General features: G+C 38.5%; 1 protein-coding gene across 4 annotated transcripts in view; it reads left to right on the top strand.

Moving 5' to 3' along the window:
* Positions 1-25,789, top strand: part of EPHA6 (EPH receptor A6) — a 493,307-nt gene that overhangs the window by 455,966 nt on the left and 11,552 nt on the right. For all 4 annotated transcript variants that reach the window (XM_026843385.1, XM_026843366.1, XM_026843375.1 and 1 more), the window contains 3 exons: positions 11,901-12,050; positions 21,318-21,511; positions 23,726-23,875. In XM_026843385.1, the coding sequence (XP_026699186.1) occupies positions 11,901-12,050; positions 21,318-21,511; positions 23,726-23,875 (494 nt within the window). The remainder of the gene's footprint in view (positions 1-11,900; positions 12,051-21,317; positions 21,512-23,725; positions 23,876-25,789) is intronic.

Raw genomic sequence — 25,789 nt, 5'->3', positions numbered from 1 at the left:
AATAATCACATCTCTCATTATGCCATGTATCTTCTTACCTTTGTATTACACTATCCTGTTAAACAAAGTGCCCCTGAGGACTGTTTATCCCTAGAGAATAGTCTTTGCTGTTAAGTACTACTTCATCAAAATGTTTCCTTCTGATGATGTCTTACTGTAATATATCATGGAAGTGACAACTATTATATGATAAAGTAAAATATCCCCTGAGCAAGGTACAAGGATGATAAATTATGTTAATATGTTATTCCCATTATATTATCATCAGTCAGATGATGATTTAGTATGATGCATCATCAGAAAAAGATAATCTAATAGGGTTTTCCTCAAAACATTATGCAATCTGGGGAATACAAGGAGTAAATTCAACTGATTTATAAGACAAACTGTATCCCAGTGGCACAATTCATGAACAGCCTAAATTAAAATATATCAAGATATAGAAAATAAGGACAAAAGTCTAGGAAGTACAATACTAAGAAATGTTAGTATTGTAAAGGTCAGAAGAAGATTCTCAGTGTCTGTAAACTGACATTATACTAGTATAAACACTATATATTAAATTGTCATTGCCATTAGTATGACTGGAGCTGCCATCATAAGCATCAGTCAATGCTTTGTCCTGGTAAGCTGCTGATGATAGTGAAATAGAAACTAACTTGATGTTCAGTGCCCTTTATTCAGACAGTTGACAGAGATTTAGTTGAACATGGATATCTGCAGGAAGGCTCGACCACGTTTCTCTGCCAAGCTATTCATCATCAAACAGATGGTTATCCTATTATTCAGCAATTTGCATGCTGCCACGCTGCAGTGATCTATGGACAATACCAGTATGTCACTAAAACAAATAGAAATATCAGAGAAACTTTGTTGTGAAGCAGCCCCTAACCTATACTGAAAACTTCTCTCATGTGTTCATTTCTTTGTAATTTTTTGGTGATATGTTTCATACATGTTTGTGCAGTTACGGCACGATAATGCTGTGTCGTAACTTCTGCTGTAACAGAATACCTTCCTTGGTCAGAGGGTAAGGAAAAATTTATTTAATGAGAAGCAAATTAATGAAGCCCTATGTCCTAGGGCTCCATTATATACATCAACTGCATTTTCATACTGCAATTATCCTAGTTCTCAGGCTGTCTTCTGCAGCCTCAGTAGTGTAACTTTTGATCATCTCAGTCTCCCCATGGCACGTTCCCAGTGCCTGCAGCTTCCTGCTGGGCTCTACCAGTTTCACTTCCCAGATAAAGCTTAGATCCATTCCATGTCCCTGTGGCCTCATACAATATCAGATTACTCATTAGTCCCTTTCATACCTCTGTACCTATGTCCCCAGTAGACCAAATCTTTGCTAGTTTGCCAGCTGGGCAAGTGGCAGCATGTTGTGTCCAGCATTGTGCAACCTGATCAGCTACTGAGCCACTGCCTTCTATGCTGGATGGTCCAGAAGAATAGCTACATACTGATCTCTTCTGCCTTTCCATCAGGAGAAATATTTGATCCTTTCTCATTTGCTTAGATACTATTTTTCATTAAATATGTGGTAAATTGGGAAGGGATCAGCTGCCTATATGTAGAGGTCCAGTACCCTCTGAGATATCATGGGAAACCTGAGATCTCTGCAGAGGATTGTCAGACACGAGGCTGTGGGAGTCCTGCATTTTCCTAAAATGACAGCTAGCAAGCAGGTGACAGTGCCTATAGGGAGAGTAGACACCACATTTAGGTGATTTGATCTAGCCTTTGATGTCTTTCCTGTCTCTACCTTTCTGTCATCCATGTTTCTTGAAATTGCCAGCAGTTGAAAGCTCCTAGCCTGGGGGCTGCCCGATATACAGACATGCCAGCAGTGCAGCTGCGGCTCCTATACTTCATTTCTTTGGAAAACCAGCAGGACGGCACTGGGAGCATTTTGGCCTAGTGCAGGAGAAACGGCTGTTACCGTCTTCTCTGCTGAGCCCCACTGCCCACCCTGGCCTTGGCAAGCTGCTCCTCGCCTTCGTCCCTCCCTGTACCCAGGGGATGGTGCCCAGTATTTCACAGGTCCCTGGCCCCTGTCATGCTTCTTGACCCATGGCCCTGGACTCAGCTGCTTCACCTTCATCAGCATCTGTTCTCCCATCTCCCCTGAAATATATAAACAATATTTTAATGTAGTATGTGGTCTCACTTAGAGACGTGAAATTTGCATGCTTACGAACAGTGTGGGAATACTTTTACCCCCTTTTCTAAGTGAAATTATTTACTCCTGATGAAACATGTGAGACCGAAATCTTTACAAGATAGTGACATCCCTCCGTGGAGCAAGCATAAGACCTCCATGCACTCACCCAGTAAGCCAGCCCCCACTATCTCAGGGCAGTACTTTTACAGATAACAGTCTGCCTGTTTATCTCCTTAGTATTCAGTCCTTTTTCTGTTGCTAAAACTTACTAACAGTAGAACTCTTTACTTACTTTTGTCATAGGGTTTTGTCAGAAAGGATATCTATAAATGTTGGGCTCCTGTACAGACAGAAATGTAGTTATAGAACCAACAACAAAAAACAAATGTCTCGCGATCCTTCACATAGCCACCTACAATTACACTGTCTTACATCAAATTGCACCTCACTTCAGGTGCCTTTCTTTAAATTTAACTTTTTTTTTTTCTTTAACTGTCTTTCCCCCAAAAAGTCCATGTTCATCATCCACTTTTCTCCAGTTACATTATTATACCATGTATTTATATTTTACCTGCAAGTGAACTGAGATCATAGGAAGAGAATAATCATCAAACTCAGACAACCCCCATGCTTGTGAGCTCAGAAGCATGTCTCTAAAATGCAAGCAAGTAGCCAATTCCAAGAAGGACTATAGTAAGAGAATGCACATGCACTGATGCATCCTCAGTTTTGGTTATCGAGCTTTTAGTGGGGTCTGTGGCTTAAAGACTTCTTTAAATCAGAGGTAGGTCTTTATACATAATATCCTTCATGAATATTTCTTCTGTAAGTTTATCTAGTTACTTTTTAGAGTCCATGACATCCTGTAGCAATGTTTCCTTTTAAAGAAAACCCAAAACCCAAATGGTTTTTGTTGATGTTTTTAATCTGCTACTGGCCACTTAAATTTGGTGCACCCTGATTCTTTACACCTATTATCAGTTCTATCATATTTAGGGTTGCACACATCTTTTCTAGTTTCATTTATTCTGTACCTTTGAACAACCATACTGTCTTTTCCTACAGGTCTGTTAGTTTCAGTGTATCCTTCTGGGATGAGGAATGAAGGGTGAATGTGCATCAGGGATGAAGAGTGCAATGCAGGAATGTTCTAGGTTTCAATAGTGCCATGCTTTTTTCTTTTCCTAATCATTTCTATAATTTCATTTCATCTTTTACCTTTGGTCTGCTTTTGAGCATGGAGTTGATATCGTTACAGAGCTGTTTATCTGTTACAACCACGAGATCTGTCTTGAGCAGTGATAGCTTAGTACAGATTCCTGTTATTTTTATGTAAACTTAGGAGCATTTTATTCTGTGTGCATCACAATGGCACTGAATTTTGTGACATTTTATCACTTGAAACTCTGTCTCATAAGATTATTTGGCAAATTTTTCTCAATCATGATCTTTATTACCATGAATGCCTTTGAACTGCTAGCACAATTTTACCTGTTCACTGTCCAGCCTGGATTGTAGATTCTACATAACGCTGCCAGCAGGACATGAGCATTGGTCCCTGGGGGATGCCACTCTAAAAACTGACCTTTTCTTTCTGATTGTTTGTTTCCTATCTTTTGACCAGCTACTTATCCATGAATTGACTGAAACTTAAATAACCAGCAAGCTCCTTCAGGATATAATGAGAAGTGAGCTCACAAAAATGTGAGCAGAATATTTAATTCATCAGTTACTAAGATATTAATTCTCCTCTGCACTTCCCGATGCAGCTGGGATGAAAACTTAAACAAAGATACTTGCAGAATAGCTGTCTCATAACAATTTTGATCATCATCTGTATATGTGTGTGTGACACTAACTCTCAAAAGAAAAGTGTAATTTTTGTGATGTTTCCAATTCATTTCTAGAATAAAGTTTTGAAGAAGCCATAGAAAAATAAAATCTAGTGTACCCCAGAGCAAGGTGTATCTGAATTCAGTATCTAGGTTCCTACATTCTGTCTAGTACAGCATCCCAAAGAATGGAGTATGAAAATGTATACTGGAGACAGTACCGTAGCCCATATGACATTAATTTTGCGTTTATATCCCTTTCACTTTGTCCTTAATTTTTGAGTTTCTGAGTTTTTATTTGCCACTTCAAATTGTATGGTGTGGAAGGAATTATGGCAGGGGTTCAAGGACAAGGCAATATGAATGATCTGGGTATGAATGATCTGGGATTTATGGAAAGAGAGAGGCCACTTGGTTACTGAAACATAGGAAATGTTTATTGTGCATGTCAACTAGATATGCATGTGGAAATCAGTAGTTGTGAAATCATTAGTTATAGTTAATGACATGAAGTGTTCATGCAGCACAAGGTAACGGTTTACTTTTGATCCAATAATAAACACTTCATGAAACCCTGGGCAAGTCAGGGGCACCCTTTCAGAGACAAGTCTTCATTGATGCTTTTAAGAAAGAATATTGCCTAGTAACATCTTTTTTTTCCGTTTAAATTACTTGGGTTTAGAGAAAGACTTGTATTCAGTAATTCAGTTCTGCTGTAAGAATGGACTTTGTAGCAAATTCCTTTGTTACAGAGTTCTGCAAAGTAAGGCATCCTTCAAATAAGCATCTTAGAACAAATCATTTTCACATTTTCCATTGACTTCAGTAGGACTACTTGTGTAAGCAAAGTGGATAGGCTCTGGATGTGCAGATTGAAGAGATCTGTAGGAGTAACTTTCAAGAAATTGGTTATGGCTCTAATGTGAGCTGTGCTGACACAGCTGGCAGATAGCTTGAAATTGATGGTCTTGAAAAGAGATAGATCTTTGCCAGAAATATGAGTTTCTAGAAAAAAATGACATTTTTTCCTATCATTACTGTCAAATAGTGCTATAGTTTCTAAACTAGATTTGGTAGAGATGCATGGTTCTGATATTTAATTTCAGAAAAGGAAAGGGTTTCTCTGTTATTGAGGGCCAGGCACCCAATACTGTAAAATTCACTGGTGCATTCTTAATCCCAGGGAAATGCAAAATCCCACTCTCTAAAACATTATAAGACTCCTTGGCCCCATCCGTCTCACCCTTACCTTTCAGAAGACTAGTCTCAAAGAGGTTTTTCAAAATACTTGTGTTTATCTGTCCTTGTACAATTGTCTAGTTCTTTACCAGGGCTCTGAGGACACCACCAGTCCTTACCAGCCTGCTGGGACTTCCCTCCACCCCTGCCCAGGGGCCTGGGCCCCTATTTCAGTTCATCTTGGGGCCATCAGTCCCTGTTCCAGCAACACTGTGGCTGACCAGCCCCAGCCCTGTTGGATTTAAGTCGTTTGGATATACTGGATTCACTTTGGCTTGCTACCTTGCCTTCGCTTGATGCTCACAGGATGGTCGATAGCACCCGTTGCCATCACCACCCTGCCCTACTCATCCCCCCAGGTGCCATGGGGTGCACTCTGCCCACAAGGGCATTGCCCAGCCTGTGTGGCGGCCGCTGCTGGCTCCCCAGCCCTTCGGGAGTAGCCCTGCTCTGGCTGCTCTCTGACAGCTCTAGCTGTCTGTACTGATGTGTAAAGCAGTTAACTTCTGAATCTTTTTTTCTCTTTTCTGTCTTTCCTTTCTTCCTCTTTACTTTCTCTCCCCTTTCTCTTCTAAAGAAAAACACTCTTATCTTTCAGCTCTGGAAGAGCGAGACCTCTGCTCATCTTCAAACAGACCCCTTTTGCTCAGCCTATGGAATGAACTACTTTGGTCATTTAAAAACTAAACAAATATATATTCTTAAAATAAACAGGTAAAAACCTTGGTACCTTGTAGCTTAATGCATCACAGCTAACAAGAAAAGATGTCTGTAGTCCAGTTAGTAACACACAAGAGACAAAGTTATCAACCAATTGTATTTAGTACTTTGCTGTATATTTGTCATTGTATAAAGTTCTTTAAATTGCACTGTCAAGGAAACATGAATGCAGGACAGATGTGAGTGGTCAGAAATATTCACTACTGTTTATGTGGATTTTGAGGGTCAAAGCTATGCCTTTGTATCAGACTACTTATCTTTCAACCCAATTGAAGATCAACTCGTCAGGCAAAGAACTGCATGTTAAAGTGTTTTGTTTCAAATGAAATGCTACTAATACTAATGAGAATCCCAGCTGTTTAGAGATCATTCTGGATTTCGTAATTCTCCTTTTTAGCAAAGCAATTTTTTTAATTTTTGAACTAAAATACAGTAGGGTAGGATATGTCTGTCTTCCTGGAGGCTTTGTGTGTATGTATAACCACTACTCAATTCATCTTACTGATGACCTTTAGGAAGAAAAAATGAGAGGTTGGGTAGAGTATTTTGGAGAAGCATCCTGCTATACCTCTGATGTTAATGCTAATTAACATGAAGCGTTTCTGATAATCTGTAGATAGACATTTCAAGTTGACTGGTTTAGTTCTGCCAATATCTTAAGTGCTGATTCTTTCCATCCATCCACAGCTTTCCCCCTTTTTGAAGACACAAATAGATGTGTACTGTAGGGGTTAATATTCACTAAAATTGACATCTTCTCAAAATCAAAAAATAACTTGTTCTGAAAGATTGGATAGCTAAGTTGGGGGGGGGGGAATCAAGTTCCACATATTTAACTTTAGCATTGTTAATCAGGATATTTGAAAGAAAATGAATATTTTCCCAGAGATTAAAAGCAAATCCACTTTTTGAAAATTAGTGAGTTTTGTTCATTTCAGTTCTGAGGGAAATGAAAGACTCATAGAACTGACTGGAATTGGGCATAACGAGAGCAAATTCTGAAATGCTTTTTCAGAGAATTTTTGTTATCTTGCCATGTAGTTTCTCTGATATTTCAATAGACACTATGGAAGACTGTTGATAATACTGAATAGTTTTAAATTATGATTTGAGGATTCTAATTTCTGACTATTTGTAACTTTACACATGAAAAATTTGATTCATATACTGAAATAAAAGCATTGCTCCAGTGAAGTGGCATAAGGCTTTTATACAGAATGATGAATTATGTCCAATATTTAAAACTAATCTCTCATTACTTTTGTCTCTCTTCACTCTGAAGTTCTTTTTTTTTTCCCCATTTCTGTCATTTGGGGTGGAGAAAAAGACAGATACTACACTTGTGTCATGGAAAAATTATTGCATGATTCAGTAACATTGTACATAAAGGAATAGTAACTGACAGATGCACAGGAATTATTGTGCCAGATTAGACTAATGCTGCACATAGTTCAGTACCTTTTGTCCTAGAAATAGACATCTCTCCATGTCTGTGCACCTGGAACTGAAGCATTTGCACCTCAGTATTCAGTAAAACTGCAGCCAGCCCTGTGACAGTCTGTCTGCAGTGTCTGTCATTCAAGGAAAATACAGAACAGGCTTTTCAGCCGAAACCGTCATTGTTTCACATCCCTGCTAGTTCTGGGACATTGTGAGTCTGATGCACTGTGTCTGCTTCTGGTTGCTCACATGTATCACTGTCTTTGCACATCCAGTAGGAGCTCATATATCTTACCTTCAGTTTTATATCTAAGGTTCTCAGTGGTATTACTCCTCACATTAATTAGCTAGCAGGGCATGCCAAAAGTTCTGGGCATCTAACAGGCTTCCTTCTTTGCTTCTGTGCCCTCCCTGTCATTTTGCACATCAAGCAATTTGAGGTTGCTGATACATCCCGACCTTCATCTTGGTAGAGTAATGGGCTGTAGCTGCCAGTTACATTGTTATGCTGGAGTTCTAAAATATGTTTAATTATTTAATTAAAGAAAGTGGGAGATGCCAAAAACGCAGAGTAAGGGATAGACTTTGTGGCCCACTGTACAACATGTAATGTCAGTGTCAGTTGCCTGGCCAGGGTCTCTGCACATAACAGAGCATAGGAACATTTTTTTTTGTTCTAAGTTCAGAGAAGAGATGGCATTTTGGGAAGACTTTCTCTCATGCATAGCTTGGGTGAAAGAATGAGGCATTCTGCAACATGTAGTTTCAGTTCTGTCTTTAAATGTGTGGCAAGTTGTGCTGTTGCCAACTCGGTAGGGAAAGCAAGTGTGGTTGTGGGTGGGCAAGGGGGTAAATTTAATTTCAAGGACTGATCTCTAAACAGTTCTACAAGGTAAGCAATGTGACCCCTAATGTTCAATTGCAAGGGGACTCTTGACACTGCATAGTAAAATTGCTTATTAAATTACAATCAAGAAAAAAATCAGGAGATAGACACTATTCAGCTGGCAGCATACAGAAAAGAAGGCTGAATTCTAATTATTTGAATAGCAGTGTTAGTGTTCTTTTACTATGTGAAAATAAAATTAGCTTATCACTGATGTCATTATTAAGGTATGAAATGAGGCAGAAATACAATCTGGTTCCTAATACTCCTTCTGCCCCTTCCCCCCAGCCCTCAAAAGAGAGAGAATAACCTATAAGCAAAATGGGCTTGTGTAAGGGCTTTCTGGTACAGGGAGCTGTGACAGATTTCATTACTATAGTAGTAAAATATGTGATTTATAAATTATCTTAATTTGAAGGTGAGGCATTGTGTAAACAGTAACTATTTCCCAGTTAGATCAAAATTCAAAAAGACGTGCAATATCAGTAACACTGTTTATTACTCTAATCAGAAACAGGAAATAGATTTTCAGCTATTCTAAACCTTATGTGTTCTTTTATTATGCATGAGCAGCTATTACTACTCTTCAGTCATTACATCTCTTAAGGTAGACATATTGCAACCTTTGCCTTTTGAATGGCTTTCAAATAAATAAACCAACTCTTTTTTTTTGCATAGAAAGATATTCTGCAAACATAATTAAGTATTGAAATTTACATTTTTATGAACAGAACATCTTCATACATAAGATGAATCCATTGTAAAAATTTTAGAGGTTTTGCTTCACCTTGTTATTAGAGCTAGCAGAAAAGAATTTTATTTTATAACACTGAACACATCTTATGCCCTTGAACATGAACTGCCTTGAATTTTGTGAAGACTCTGTTCTCCATTCTCATTTTCACACTCAGTGAGCCACTACTGTTTCAGCCCAAAAGGGTTCAGTCAGTAAAGCTGTATCATGAAATTAGTTGTAGGGTCTAATCAGATTCTTTGAAACTCATATCTAGCCAGTAGTCACAAATCTAGCTGGAAATGCTGCTCGAGATGTGACCTCTTTTTTGAGTATAATTTGGAAATACATAATCAGAGTTATGAAAAGAACATGCTTTAAAAAATAATTTTCCTATTATCTTATAAACATTAAAATTAAAATCTATAAATATCCAAATGCCTTTTATTTGCATGTATAGATTTGCTTTCCCTAAAAGTAGATATTTAATTATTAATATGACTTTTCATTAAAATTAAAAAAAAAAAAGATTAATAAAACCCTCCAAATTAGAAATATAATCTCATAGTAAATTTGTTGATTCATCAGTTTGTCTTGATAAACAAAGTCTTATAGTAACACAGCCATCTAAACTGGTAGATTTTTTTTTCCCTATCATCTCCTGAGATCTGTGATAAGGGAAGAAAATAAAGAATTTTGATTTTGCATCCTCACTCAAATGCTGGTATGGCACTCCCGAAAGTATCTTGAGTGGACATAAAGCAAAAGTCATCGAGGGGGAGTGCTTCACAAGACAAGGTTCAGAGAGTAAACTCTTGAGTTGGAACAGATGTCTTACCTTCTTCATCATTTGTCAGCCAGGACTGATAAGCTGCTGCTGAGGAAGGATGTTTAGGGTTGTCAGGGTAGTGTCCCTTGTGATATGGATCACCATGACTCTTGTTGACCTTTTTAAAAGTGCATGTGTCCAGGTCAAAAGAAGGAGTTAAATACCTACCGTGACCTTGTGACTTAAGCCGGGAAAATACTGATTGTCCCTAAAAATCTGCAGAAGCCAGATCTAAAGATGGAATCACCTAAGCTTGGCAATAAAATATTTAAAAATAAAGGACTAAACCTGATCCGGTAAAAATGATAAGGCTTGTAACTCTGGTGTGAGGAGATATTTTGAACTATACTCTGCAGTTAGACCCTCAAACTCTTTGTGGCTCAGAGAACACATCTTTTTGGTTGGACAGCCCAGTGGTAGTGTACATTTGGGGTATTGAGTATCTAAATCTTCTACTGCCTCAGGAAGCTTGGATTCACATAACCCACCAAAACACCATTGCAATCAGACCATGAGATCAAACACCAAGTGTTCTTATCCAATTCATTTAGAAAGTTTAACTATCTCCTGGGGAAGAGACAAGAAATTAGGCTGGTCTTTCCTTGGAGAATGTCTTATCACAAATCTTCTTTGTCACCCTGTTTCTTCATTCTCACACCCAAAAGCATTTGTAATTGCTTCCGAAGTGGAACAGCTGTAGCAGGAAGGGACCAAGAGCATCACACTCTGCCATGCTGGCTAGGGTGGGCTCAGAGATGGCAGCACATGGGGTGTAAAGCCCTTTGCCTGTTTGACATGCCAGAGGAGTGATATGACCACCAGGTTATTGAATTTAAAAAAAGAGGGTAGGGGAAGTGCTTGGGCAAAAATACAAAATAAAGCGTTACCTTTACTTTACTACTGCCAAAATAAGTAAGAGGATTGCCACTGACTTCAACCGCAATTGAGCAAGCAAAGGCTTTAAAAAAAGCAGCTGCAAAAAATGTAACATCATACAAAAGGACATCTTGGCTACTATCATAACTGTCATACAACATATTAACCATACCATATTAACCATATGTTAACCATACATTTTTCATCAGTGGGTGAGACTCAGTGATAAGTTAGCTTACTGGCACATCGCCAGACACAGAGCTTTGCTTTTGAACACTTTTTTGGTAGAACAAGCATCTTCTCAGTCAGTTGAAGTTAGTCCTCAAAACTTGCAGTTTTTTATGTGTTCAAAGCAAATGAACAGAGATGTACATACTTGTTTTTAACCGTGGATTCTCTTCAATTGCCAAATGGATGTTCTAGTTCATTTCTTCTTTTGTTTCTGTCAGAAATACAATTATAATAGTGAGCAGAATCTATTACTGCTTGTTGAAAGCAACTACTGCTAAGTGAGCTCAGCTCTACTGACTGCATCCTTCTACCATCTAGTGGCACGTTAAGCATACTGCTCTCTCTCTATATATATAGTTAAATGGAGAATGATAATAAATGTATACTTCAGAAAAGAGAAATGTATCTGGAGAAGAAATACTCCGTTCTGAAATGGAAAAGTAGTTTTCATACATAAACTATGGAAGAATAGAAGAGATTCAGTGGTTTAAATTACCAATGTCAGAGAAAGTTCTTCATCCTCTGGTCTTGTACAAAGTCAGGTTTGTTGATTGAATCCTTACAAATATTTTCTGATAGCACTTGGATTTTAAGTTGAAAGCTGCAGAATGAAACTATTCAACGTCCTAAGGAAATGCCTATTAGAAACACACTTGGTTTGCTATTTACCTGGATATTTAAAGGGCACAACAAAAATTAAAAGAGATTATCAGAAGAATAACAGAAAGCCTATAGCCTATGGTCAATTAGACTACAAATGAAAACAAATATTTATCAAATTCAAAAAAAGGTATATTTCTTCCCTTCCACTTGCAGTAAATTGACATGGCAAACTGGCAGAAGACAGAATGTAGATTCTCAGCATTCAGGATTTTTTTTTTTTCCTTTTAAACATGTGCTATTCTGTATTCCAGTCTTATTGACAAGTTTTCAACATTTTTTTCCAGGGTGGAAAAATCCCCATAAGGTGGACCGCTCCTGAAGCTATAGCTTACCGGAAGTTCTCTTCAGCAAGTGACGCATGGAGCTATGGGATTGTAATGTGGGAGGTGATGTCCTACGGTGAGAGACCATACTGGGAGATGTCCAACCAGGATGTAAGTACTGCCTAGGGCTAATTGACAAGTTGTTGAAATGTTCCTTGAAAATGATTGTCACTCCCTGCTCTACTTTGCTTCCTCATTCACTTTCTAGGTTGGAACCTCAATTTATTTAAATCAGCGTAACTCTGTCAACTTCGATGGGACAGTTAATTTATGCAGTCTGAAGATTTGGCCCTCTATAACCAAAAGCTTGACTAGCTTCCTCACATGGACTAAAGACATATTACAGAGGCATAGTCAGCTTGCCAGGTCCTAATGCTGGCTATATGTGGCTTTCATCCAAATCCCTGGGAATCTGCATCAGATATGCAAGTTGATGTAGATCTCAGTTAAGATATAAATCAAAACTTGAGGTAATACTGGAGCTATTCTGATGATGAAGTTGGCCCATTATCTCCAGTACAGTCTGACAGTACCGTTCAACGGGCATACATAGTTAAATTCTAAAAGAGTTAAGCTGCCATGAGAAATGTATTTGCTAGTTCTCCTTTCTAAGAATTAAATGTATTTTGTTTACCTTAAAAACTATGTATAGGCTTAACCACGCTGCAGGACAATAGTCCTCCTTCACAAAAAAGTTATGTTTTCCTCTGACTTTTTTGCAAAAGTGGCCAAATAATCCTTCCCAATTAAAAAAAACACATTTGCCTCTAGTAAAATTGAAGACTTGTCCTAGAAAACGAAGCATGGGAAAGGGAAAATGTGTTTTCTCTTCACCACAGTTTAAATTTTCACTAATGCTCTTATATGATGGAACCCTATGACAGCTCAAACTGGTATGCTCAGTCTTCGCACCAACCATCAATCTCTCTGTCAAAATGCAGAATATCAGCCAACCCATCTTAACCTCTCTCATATATGTGCCTGGAATACCTCTGCATCAGTTCTGAAGAGTTGACAAGACTTTTCCCAGATGGCTGTTTTTATATTGTTGCTAAGTTATTCAGCTGTTCAAGTCTGGTTGCTTGTTAAGGCTGATCAGTCATTTGGCGATAAAGATCTGAGAGAGATTTTCATTTAAAAAACATAATTTCAGAGTGTTTCAGGAAGAAAAAAAACCACAAAAACAAACAAACAAAAAAAAACACTAAAACCACCCAAACCAGAAAAGACTAGTAGAACTAATAAAGCCTTATTTCCCTTGGATTTATACTCTACAGCCTCACCAGTACTATAATCCTACTTCTCTCCAGAATTTCTCTTGTGAGTTTACCCTTTGGAATTAGACCCAACTCTCCTGTAGATCATTCTCCCCTGACAATGCCTACAGCCTTCATCCTCTCTCCACGCATCTACCTGCCAGCAGCCCAGCTCCCTGCTGTGCTCCTTAATTAACACCAGGTATGGAATGATACATACTGTGGCTGGTTTTGAGCTATGTTTCTATTGTTTGTCCAGACAGTGGTAGCTGGTTGCCCATCTGAAGAGAACAAGCAACCACTGAGCTGAAATAGACCTTTTCTCTTCAATGGAGACATTATTTTGGTACTATCTGAACTATAAACACATCATGGATCTACTGTGAAAAATTCAGATAAGCCCAGTAGGGTCAGTTCTGTTTCCCACAGCTAGCAATCTGTTGGCCTTTGAGATGCCCTACAGTAATGAAGATCTCCACATGCGGCTGGCACAGGACATGCAGGAGACCTGAGTCCTTCTGCAGCAACAATCAAAGGCCAAGCAGGATATCCCTAGGGTGGCTAAAATTAGACACCTAAGCTTAGACAACTGAATTAAGGCTATTTTTTTTTTCCCTAGGGAACAGTGTGAAATCATCTGTGTACAGATTTCTCATATATTTAAGTCTCTATGTCCTACCACCGTTATGCCTCTATCCAGCTGCTGATTCTTACACAACTTGTTTAATTTGATTGAAGTTGGACAATGGGTTCAAAGTTAATAAAACAGAATGAACAAGCAGAGTGCAACTAATAATATGAGTACCCTGGTCTCAGTACCTTGCCTGAACTGAGGACCACTTACCAGCTCCTGAGCTGCCACAGCTTACAAAAACAAATGTAAGGCAAACTGCCATCTTTTTCCTTAAAAAAGCCAGATTGTAAATTGTGGTTTTAGGAGACAGTTGCTAAGAAGTTGGGACATTGTTTCAGCCTTGTAATAGCAGAGGGTGCTATTCTTGAGCTGATCTTCCATTCAGAAGCAAAGCTGAACACAGTCATGGCAATATCAGTGAGTTATCTTTATGCTGTTGCAAAACCAGATTACTCTGCATTGCACAGAATGCACTTTGTATCAAAATGCAGGTATAGCCTCAAATATTCTGCCTTCCCAAACTAATAGATGCAATGGTTAGCTTCACTGTGAGCCTTCTTTTAACAGGAGATCTAACAGAATAAGAAACCAGGAAAAACATACTAGCAAATCACAGAATCATACAACAGCAGAAGTTGAGGGACCTTTCAAGATTGTCTAGTCCAGCATCCCTGCTAAAGCAGCATCAGCTAAAACAGTTTGCTCGAGGCTGTCTCTGATGGTATTTTGAGTATCTCCAAGGATGGAGACTTTACAACCTCGCTGGGAAACCTGTGCCAGTGCTTGGTCACATGCACCATAGAAAACTGTTTTCTTATGTTTTGATGGAATGTCATGGTTTTCAGTCCACTCGGTGCTCTCTGAGTAGGAAGTACAATGTCCACGTGTGCCTTTACAAGTGAGGCTCACTGGGCCATTACTTTTTTCCCTTCCACCCCCATTAGCACTGCCTGGTTGAAGGACTGCACTGTCATAAATGCAGCATCGGCTCACAGTCCTTCCTGCTGTTGCCCCTGTCAGTTGCCTCTGGCACATCCTCTGAGCGTATCATGGCCAGTAGTCTTTTGCCTGGTTTTCCTCACTGTGTAATTGATATTTCACTTCTCCGTTCCCTCTGCAGCATCTCATTCATAGTGGGTTCTTTTAGAGATTAAAGAAGTTCATGAAGCTGCAGATACTTCTGAACAAAGTCATCCCTACCATGCTGCCTGGCTTCTGTGCAGTGCCAGTGCTTCCAACTGCATTGTCATCTCTCTGTAACTTTGCCTCCGCCCTTCATCTTGGCAGTCTGCTTATCTAGCTGCAGGTGATGGGCAGCTGCTGGTGACTGCAGCTGAAGGAGGTGGCGGGACAAAGATGCTTTTTTTGCTGTATGATCGTGTCCCACTGTCATATGATCTTGTGTTACAACATGGGGAATTTCAGTCTCTATTCCAGTTGTGAGTGACTTCATGTGGTGTTGGGTCAAGTCTCTATGAGGAGTCCAACTGCCATAATCTCTTTTACTTCTGTAGTCATAATCCTCCTCACATTGGCTCTATTACCAGCCCACTTCTTGACTCTCCCGTGGCTGTTACCACTAACTGGGAAGGGGACAAGAGAGAGACTTTCCATCAAGTCCGTTCAGCCCCAGTATTGACCTCCTGGGAAGGTGTTTGAATGACTGGTAGGACCCTCACATAGAGTCCAACTCACAAGGTGAGAGTAGTACAGAACAGAGACCTTCGTTCAGCTGCCTCTCCCTTTCTTTGAGGCTGGCTTCAGCCTGTCCTCTTTCCCTTTATCAGACTCTATGATATAGCTATTCAAGGCCATGCCAGCAGTGAAATTCATAGTGACCCCTCCATTTAGAATATATTAAATATTCTGCCACAGCATGAAGATAGCAACCTTTAATTACTCCTACATCAAAACCAGAAGTATCTGTTAATACAAAATACTTATGTGGGCCCTATGGATGCTGCTTATGCTAATGATGATGACTGCTGGGGGCTTTCCCTGCAGTTCAGCAATGCAAAACACAAAGGACTCCTTTTCTCTAGAGCCCTACCCACAGACTTTCAGTGCTGAAATGTTAACAGTGAGCACCTGTGACCTTCTAAATATATTTAGTGACTTTAAATGTCATTGGGAAATTTCCAGTTATTAGACATATTGTAACAATTACTTTGCTGGATATTGGGACATTTCTTTTAGTACAATAAATTACTCTGAAATCACATGAGCTTATTTTGCAGAAATAATAGGACTTTCTGAAAGCCCAGTGATACTGTACATATGGCAGGGAAAGTAACGGAGAGGGGCATGCACTAAACAGATTGATAAAACACACATTATGCAAACAACAGTTAATAAGGTCTTACATAAGTATAGTCAGAGGTTCTGCTACAACAAAATGTCTGGCAACATTAACATTACAACACTTACTGTGTTTTGATCATAACAAAACTCTTCTCTAGTTAGCAATAAAATATTTATTGAATCGGGTGGAGTTTTGTAAAATACCAAAAGTATTCCAAGTCTAGACTCCGCAGAGGCAGTTTGACATTCCATCTTACAAATTGCTTTTCTAATTAAACAACTTTGGGAAATTAATTCACTTTATTAGACCATGACTAAGTGAGTGATGTTTTGAGTGGCTGCCAGTTAAATGTTAATTTCTTACATGCATAACATAGAAGCCAACGACATGCTCACCCCTACCTAAAGGGAGGCAATGTTAGGAGGGACAAGTCCAGTGCTGTCTGTCATGGTGCTTATTTGCCATGCGAACACACGTCTTCAGCCAGATGAACAGTGGGGCTGAGCTAAGTCTACCAAGGGTCTTTCGTCCAACCCCTCAGTCAGAGCAAGCAAATCACAGGGAGCCAGCACAGGTAGCCCAGAGCCAAGCTGATGCAATGAGAAGTGTTAAACTGATACCTGCCACTTAAATAAACCCAGTCTGATTTTCAGAGGCTGCAACTGTTCACAAGTACCCATTGGGTGACTGCAAGCCAGAGAGACTCAACACCTCTGCAAATCTAGTGTCCTCTGTAAACCTAAGCAGGGATTTGGAAGCTGAACTTTAGGCAACCATGTTTGAAAATGCCTCTCATAAATTTTTCAGTCCTGTACACATATAATGTAGAGGCTTTAAAATGTTAGTAACTTTGAGAAATGTTCTTGTTTAAGTAAATAACCATTTTATTATTGTGGTAAGTCACTTCCAACCTGTGTTGGTACTGATTAATGCACTTCTTAGATGTGTGGCAGGCACCAGAGGTGTCCATTAATTAGGGCTGCTGCACAGTCTGTCATGTCTTATTGCTTAATTAATAAACATTAGCTAAGATATTGAACTTTCCAAGGAAACTAGTGTACTGATGAACAGATTGTGCTAAGAGCCTGGCTTGCTAATGTTCATGTGAGGAAAGGAAGATTTATATTCCATGCATTTGGTTTGTAGAACAGCTGTGAGTGAAGTCCACTGGGACACCTGTTAAAAGCCACTGTATAAATTATTGCATGTTGCAGAACTACGGTATTGAAAATAAAAAAGAAAAAAAAATGGATTGTAATCAATATGCAAGAAAACTACTGTAGCAAACAGAAGTCCTTACACTTATGAAAGTTTCTTGTAATAGTAAAAATAACTTACCCTAATATAGTTCTTTCAACCCACAGATATCAAAACACTTGGCAGGCACCTGGGATTGGCTCCATACCATGAGGCATGAGCAGCTGCCTCTCCCTCCTGGTAGATTTTTCAGATGTCAGCAGGACACAGGGACAGCGTCCCCCTGGACTTTCTTCTGTCTCAGTCTCATTAAAAAATCTGTCAGTTAACTTTGAAAAGCAAAGATCTATGTTACTGTTAATAATGAAACTATCAGAAAGATTACAGCTTAATTTTCAGATGCTGTTTTTGCCAGTTTCAAATGATCTTGAAACTAAACATGCATAAATCTTACATAGAAGTAATATTTTTCAGATAATTTTGGTATCGTAATTAATATATATTAACTCTGTCTTCAGCCTTTACATCTGTCTAACATCAGACAAAAATGATAAAATGTATTTAACAGGTTCCAGTGTTTAATACCATCTGTGTCCAAAATATATAAAAAGTATGGTCCCCTTTATAAAAATAAAAGCATGAGCATTAAAAAGCATGGAAATAATTAGCTATGCTAACTGTAAAAAAAATTCCCTTTGTTTGTATTCTTACCTGTCAAAAAGTGTTACATGTAAAAATACACCCTGCCCATTTTACTCACCTTAATGCTGACCCACAAGACCTTCTAATGAGTTTTAAACACACTCATTGCTGAAAAGAAACCTACAGCCTCTTTCTCAGTGTTTGATGGCAGCACAGAATATTTGCATGTTTTCCACCTTTTGATACCCATCAAGTGTTTGTCACAAAACCAGAACTAGACAGCAGTAATCACCCTTTTTGTTAGCAGACTCACGGCTTCATCTGCACAGGAACTAAGCTAATGTTCCTATTCTTGCGGGTTGAAATAGATGCAACATTGATTTGCCAATGTGAAAAGAGTTATGCCGATTGCTAGAGCTGTTGCTATATCCTTTGTCTAGATACAGACGTATAAAGCATTTCATGATTAATGTGGTGCTTCTTCAACCTTAAACTGACAAAGAAAAGCCATTTAAAAGATGCTAACATGTACAGTCTTCACGTATTATATAATTTTGTATTACCAAGAAAAATGTAACACTTCCTCCCTTTTAGGTATATGGATATCTAATTCCTCTGTTCAGAGATAGGTGCTATGCAAGTAGCAAAGCAGGAACTAAAATTAAAAATTGAGAAACTAAAAAGCTCTAATTCTTCCTTTGAGACTTGATTCCCACTGCAGTATTAGACACTTATCACATCTTTACTCTTGCTTCTTAGACTCTAAAAATAATACTTGCCTCGCAAGGGATACTAATGAGGCAATATTTGCAGTTTACTTTTAAAATGTGCTGGTATTAATGAGAAATTATAATTATCCCAGTACCAGATGGCATTTCTCTTCATACTGAAATCTTTCTTTTGAACAAGAGAGGAAACAAAATGCACTTTAACTTCTTTTTCAAAGACATGGTAAAATAGTGTGTCAGAGAAAATACAGTCTCTGGAAAATTGTTACTTTTCATTTTTTTCCTGAATAAATTATTTCTAAAAAACCTCATCAGTTCTCCATTGTGTCGAGCAAATGCTATATTTGTAGACAAGCTTTCCCTTTGCCTTAAGAACAAAACACTTTTCATAAAGTCAGCATTTGCAACAGGTACAGTTAAATGTAAAGACTGATATCTGCATTTCTGGGCCGCTAAAGATTGCTTCTTCAGTGACAAGTATCAACTAAGCTATACCCCACACTAACAAGTACCTATGTTTCATAAAGCTACTTTTGTCAAACTGCTTGAGATACATGAGTTTTGATAGTTTTGCGAATAAAATTTCATGCGCATAGGGTTGAATTTCACCCATCCTGAGTCTGTAACAGGAGCAATCTCAGGGGCATATTCATGGTTAGGAGGTAGGGCTTTAGAGGGAATATTTCACTGACAATCTGATGGTATTTTTTTCCTATAGCAGCCATTTTAGCAGCCTGGATTTTTGGACCATTGAAGTAAATCCCAGGGAGGTAAACAAGTAGCCGGAAAGACAGGTGGAAGCATTATCATATTGACATATCATTTACTGCTAGATATCACCTCTGTATGTGCATGACCAGTCCTGTCTGCACATAGTTGATCTGTCAGTACTCAAAGGTGCACAATATTCAGATCCCTACGGCAAGTAATCCTGCTTTTAGAGGAGCCTGTTCTTCTCAGTGCTGTTGCTGATGGGTCTGAAGCTTACACCATACAAATCCAGTTCCCTACCACATTGCAAAACTCATTTTTCATGCATAGGTGTTTCTGCCAGGATACAAGAGGGCTATACACTGTAAGACCAGGTCACCTCATTTTATAAAACTCAGACACCCGGCTGCATACAAGAGCCTTGTTCCATCTTCTACCATGCCATGAAGGGGAGCTATGGTAGCTTCATTACTCTTATTTATTTTCATAATGCTTGCAGCATAAGCATTAGGCATTGCTGATCAGAAACAACAACATTAATTCAGAATTCAAAAAGAGAATGACAATATATTCCAGGATAATAAGATTGAATATATTGAAGCTACAGCTAGTGCTATAAAACACTGATTCGCTGTAAAGAGTTTAATGTACCCCTTTCAGCTGCATTAATATGTCTGCAGCATGTACATACATTTGTGTGAAAATGATAAATGTCTCCTTAAAGCAGAGTGGGTATAATTGCAGTAGGTATGTTTCTCATAAGTCCTCTGTGTTATTATAAATATTGTCTACAATCATTTGTACTTTAGAGAACATTTTAGCATTGGTTGGATTTTTATGTGGAAGGGTTATGTGTGTGGTAGGGTTGGTCTTTTTCCTAGCTTTGGTTTTGATCAACCACTTATTATCTTTCCATTCTTTTATACAAGAAATCTTGACTATGTCATTTGTATCGTCATCCCCACTGCTACCACCACTCATTGCAGAACCTAGTCACCTTTCCTCTTGTTTTTTAAATCCTACATAGAATGAATCCAGATTGCTTTTCACGGACCTTACTTACCTTTGCTACCTCCTGTCACACAATGCTGCTAGTGCCCTTTTTAGGCAATGTTTTTTGTTACCAGTGTTACTAAAAACAAGCCTACCTTCAACTGATCGAATGTAATTTTTCATGCGTGTGATTTATCGGTGACATCAGATCTGTTTCTTTCCAAATCCTGATTAAACACATTTTGCGTATCTGCTGAAAGTTTTACTCACTTTAAGGTATACGGTAACACCATAACTTTATTTACTTTTGTGTAGTCATACAGCTTGGACATCCAGGTTTCTAAGAGAGGCTGTGAAAAATAATGTTGTGCCTTGCTGTAACTCAGCATATGGGACATTGTCTGATTAATCATACTCTAATGATCAACAGAAACATATTATCACCACGTAAATTTGCCAGGTACTGCAGCGTGCATTTGTAGTGCTTGACTGTATGATGACATTGCCACACACTAACACTTTGTCAGGATGCAACATATGAGAGCATCCCAGTATGCAGCAGCCATATGAGGTTTGTTTGTGGCCCTGTGACCCCATCCAGTACAACATCAACCTGTAGTGGACGAAAAAGGCAGTGATATTGGTTCTTTCTTCTCTTCCTCCTTTCTTGGCTGTTTGAAGAGGATGGCCAGAGAGCTTTGAAAAGTGCCTACTGTGTTTCACATGCCTGCAAAACACATCTCCTCTGGTCACACTCCTGCCAGTCCCAATTCTCTGCGTGAAGCCCCAGCAACACATAAAGTGAGGGTGGCTGTGCCATTAACTGTTATCACTGGTTTCTAATTGTCAACTTTACACTGTCCTTTTAACACTTAACTCTAATGCCCAGTAACTATATGCATTGTATTTCTTTAGGTTATACTGTCTATTGAAGAAGGTTACAGGCTTCCAGCTCCCATGGGCTGCCCAGCTTCTCTTCACCAGCTAATGCTTCACTGCTGGCAAAAGGAGAGGAACCACCGTCCAAAATTTAGTGACATTGTCAGCTTCCTAGACAAACTGATCCGCAATCCGAGCACCCTTCATACCCTAGTGGAGGACATACTTGTGTAAGACTCTTTACAATACCCTTTTTTTTGGTATAACACATGGTGGCTGTCATTAGATGTTTTAGGGCATTAAGTTGTGGTGAGAGAGCGCTGCAGAGCTGAATTCACAAATTTATGGGGGTTCAGATAACTTTAACCCCCTTTAAAAGTTTGATTTATTGTTAGTACACACTTGTATAAAGACTTTTTTTCAAGTCATGAAGATTATGTTAGGAAGTTTTTTGGGGTTTTTTTTTTGTCTGAACCCTGTTTGTGCACTGTCTGTCCTTAATCTCTGTGACTCTCTTTAGGGTTGGGTTGGGGTTTTTTTTGGTGCTTCTCCTATGTGCTTGTTTTCTCTTTATAATTTTTTTCTCTATTCAACAGCCTGTCTCTCCATCTGACAGTGTTCAAGCAATTTCTGAATTGCCTCGGGGCAATTTCCTGCAGAAAGTAGCTTGCTAAATCTTTATTTATCTGCAGAAGAATGGTAACAATGACCAAAGAGGTTATGCTGTTACCATCCCACAACAAATTCTTGATGGTATTGCCCAAAGTTTTTTCTATTAATCATATTACAGAAATGAATGTAGCCACAGAAGAAGCAAGGCTGTGGTGGAAGAATTTGTTAATTTTTATAGGCTTATTGATCCAAGTTGTCCCTAGATATCAGCTGAAATCAGTGAAGGTCCAGGTGGCCTCACTCTCTCCATTAGCTGAAATTCACCTTAAGATAAAGGTGCTTTCATTAAGATCCCCTGGGTTTATAAACTCAGTAGGTTAAGTAAGGGTTTTTTATATGGTCTGGAGAACGGCCGAGCATACAAGGCAAAGACTGAGACTGGTCTCTTGCTATGGGTAAGGCTGAGTGGAGAGGTTACTTGGAAAGCCTAATAGGGCTACAGTCATTTCATCTACCACAAACTAGTGGGACTTGTGGGATTTCAAGTCTGCGCACTAGTTAAGTGTGTATGTGCGTATAAATATATATATAACTTATTACTTGTACCTGGGTCACTTTATTTAGCATCAGGGCAATGCATTTTTAATCTATTGTTATTTTGAAACATTAGGTAAGATCTAAAAACTTATGCCTGTTTTCTTACAGTGAAGCTCTTGTTGAGTTCATCTGCTTGGGAAAGCTTTTCTGTGCATTTGGGAATGCTTAATGCAGTCAATCTGAATTATTACTGTGTTACTGTTAACTTATGAGGTCAGCAATTATTGTACAGAATTGTACAATCATAGAGTAATTCAGGTTGGAAGGGACCTTGGTAGGTCTTTAATTGAAGCTTGCATTTAACAGTGTTCTGTCCTTCAGTTTCTCTATCATTTTGATAATATGAATGAAAAACAGCGTGCTTAACGTATTCAAATATGTGTGCTTGAAACTCAGTATGTTAAGATATTAGGGTGTGTTGCTTCCTACATTATGTCATATTCCATCAGTTAATGTTGGTTGGCTTTTGCTGTATAAATTTTCATTTTAAGTAAATTATATCTTTTCCATAAAGGCTATCATAAAGCTTTCATAAATAGCAGTGTGGGGCTTTTGCATTCTGTTCCTACAGTTTCTCTACGCAAAATATACAAAGTCAATGGAAACAGTAAGCCTTCACTAGTGTGGTACATAACGGAAGACTGGAAATATATGCCCGAAAATTGGAATTTTTTTCTATCTTTCTGTTTCAGTTGCAATAATATTAATGGGAAGAGAACTCAAACAGAAACGTGACTAAATTAGCTCCTTCATTTTTATTTGAAAATCTATGTAGAAGCAAAGATATACAATTTTATTTTTTGCTTCTTCAAAGGTTAGCTTTAAGTTTTTTAACACTGTAATCAATTTTTAAATTGTATCTCATATTAAACTTTTTTTTGTTGTCTGACTATTGTATATGCAAATCATTATCAACCTGAACTTGTAAGGTCTGTAAAGAAACACTTTGTGGGAAGTAAAATAAGAGCAGTGGGAGAGGTCTGTTTCTCGGTTTGTTAACTTTAAACAGTACTTTAAAAAAATGTATTGTTTCAGTAGTGCAACTTGGCAGACTGACATGGTTTGTAAGTTTTAGACAGTGGGTTAAAGAGGTCCTCCATTAAGATCTGACATCTACAGCTTGGGCTCCTCTCTCATTCCATCTACCTTTTAATAAAAACAGTGTGTACCAGAGTGAATAAATTGAGTGTCATATTTTGTACTGCTTTGGTAATCTCTGTATTTTGTTTTTACAGAATGCCAGATTCACCTGGTGAAGTTCCAGAATATCCTTTGTTTGTTTCAGTTAGTGACTGGCTGGACTCCATAAAAATGGGTCAGTATAAAAATAACTTCATGGCAGCAGGTTTCACAACTTTGGATATGGTTTCAAGAATGAGTATTGAGTAAGTATGTTAATCTATTATCCCTACAGTGACTAATCTATCTGAATTTGTTTGGATTCTGCAGTGATGTAATTATCATGATGTAGGGAACAGTGCTTTCATTTCCTTTCCTAACTAAGCTAATAAAAGACAAATACTTCTTTTTACCAAAACAACACAGGAGAAAAATATGACTAAGAGACACAGAACTGATGGTTTCATTCTGTGACCATACCAAACACCACCCAAGGTCAAGCAGTGAGCATCCTTAAATGTTTCTTGTGGAATCAGTTTTGGTCTAGACCACTGAAATCAGTGGCAAAAATCTTTTCTTACTTTGAACATCATCAAGCCTATGTCAGTCCTCATGAGGAAGTTGTTCCACACCTTGCTGCCCTTCTTCAGCCATCTCTGACACCACTCTATCTGTTTTTGAAATGAAAACCCTAATGAAATCCTTAGTTGGGCATGCTATGGATTAATACAGTAGTATAATGATTAAATCTATTTTTTTCCATATTCACTTCCCATGAATTCCTAATTTTTTATTTGATGCTGTAACTGTCTACATTAATAATGCTAATGGTCAGTTAAGATTCAATAATTTTACAGGTGAGGTTAGGACTGGTTTTCTCCCATGTGTATCACTTTACATTCACCTACATTGAGTTTCATCTGCTGCTTTATGGCATAGTCACTTTGTTTTATAAGAGACTTCCAAAACTCTTCACAGCTGGCCCTTTCTCTTACTACCCTGAACAATTCAGTCTCACCAACTGACTTTTTCACCGGTGTGCTCACCTGTTTTTCCAGACCATTTACTGATTTGTTGAGCAGTAATGTTCAACATTATCCCAGCATAGGTTCCTACAGATTTCTATGGATGACTACACGGTAAAATGACAATTTACTCCTCCTGTCTTTAAACCAGTTTAGTCACACAAAAGAGCTTATGCCATAGCTCCTTATTTCCCTTACAATGCTCTGATGAAGAATCTTCTCTAAAGCTTTTGGAAATTCAAGTGGGGTGTATCAAATGAATCACATTCATCTGTATGTATGCTGACTCCCCCATTGGAAACACAGTAGCTTCATAAAACAGGACTTCTCTTCGCAAAAGCCATGGTGACTCAGGTAGATCATTTATCCAAGAATCCAATAATTCTGTGCTTTACTGTAGCTTCTATTATGTCCTGTAATGGTTTCACAGGTCTGTGGTTACTCGGATTTTCCCTGGAAACTTTTTATTTTGTTTCACTCCACGCTCCATGCCTCAGGCACCAAGACATTTTTAGGCACATGGAACACAGCCAATAACTCCCTCTCTCACATTCCTGTTAGTAATTCCACTATTTAATCCTTAAGCTCTTTTAAAACTCCTGGTTAACTATAGTCTTGTTCTAGAGATGGGTGGTTGTTTTTTCAGTTTGTCTTATAACCTTTCCTGCAATCACTTCAACTTCAGACAGATCTGTCAAGTCCCACATAAAGGTTCTGGCATGGGAGTCACTTCAGTTTTTTTCCACAGTGAATGTTAACTCAAACAGTTTAGTCTTCCAACCGTGGCCAGTCTTTCAACACTCTCTTATACCCAAATCATCATTAGATTCTACAGACCCTCTGGCAGGTTTCTTGTATCCAGTGAGTTTGCAAAAAGGTTTGTTCCGAGTTTTATTACTAGGTATCTTTTCTGCTTGTTCCTCAAGTTCTTTTTTAGCCTGATTTATTGTGCTTTTATAGATAATCTATCTAAGGTTATTATCCTTTATACTTTCTTTAGTTACTACTTCAGCTTTTTGAAAGATTCCTTCTTTCCTCAAATAACTTTCATTCCCCTAGGTCTGCTAGCTTCTTTATGAGCTTTATCAGGACTTTCTTGATAAGTACTAAGAATTGTTCTTGCATTTCTAGTAACACTTGCCGCCCCCCCCCCCC

This window comes from Athene cunicularia (genome assembly GCF_003259725.1).
Source record: "Athene cunicularia isolate RWA chromosome 1 unlocalized genomic scaffold, athCun1 chr1_part1, whole genome shotgun sequence".
NCBI lineage: Eukaryota > Metazoa > Chordata > Aves > Strigiformes > Strigidae > Athene > Athene cunicularia.
Note: the sequence above shows the minus strand (reverse complement) of the source record. Positions and strands in the feature narration are given on the sequence as shown.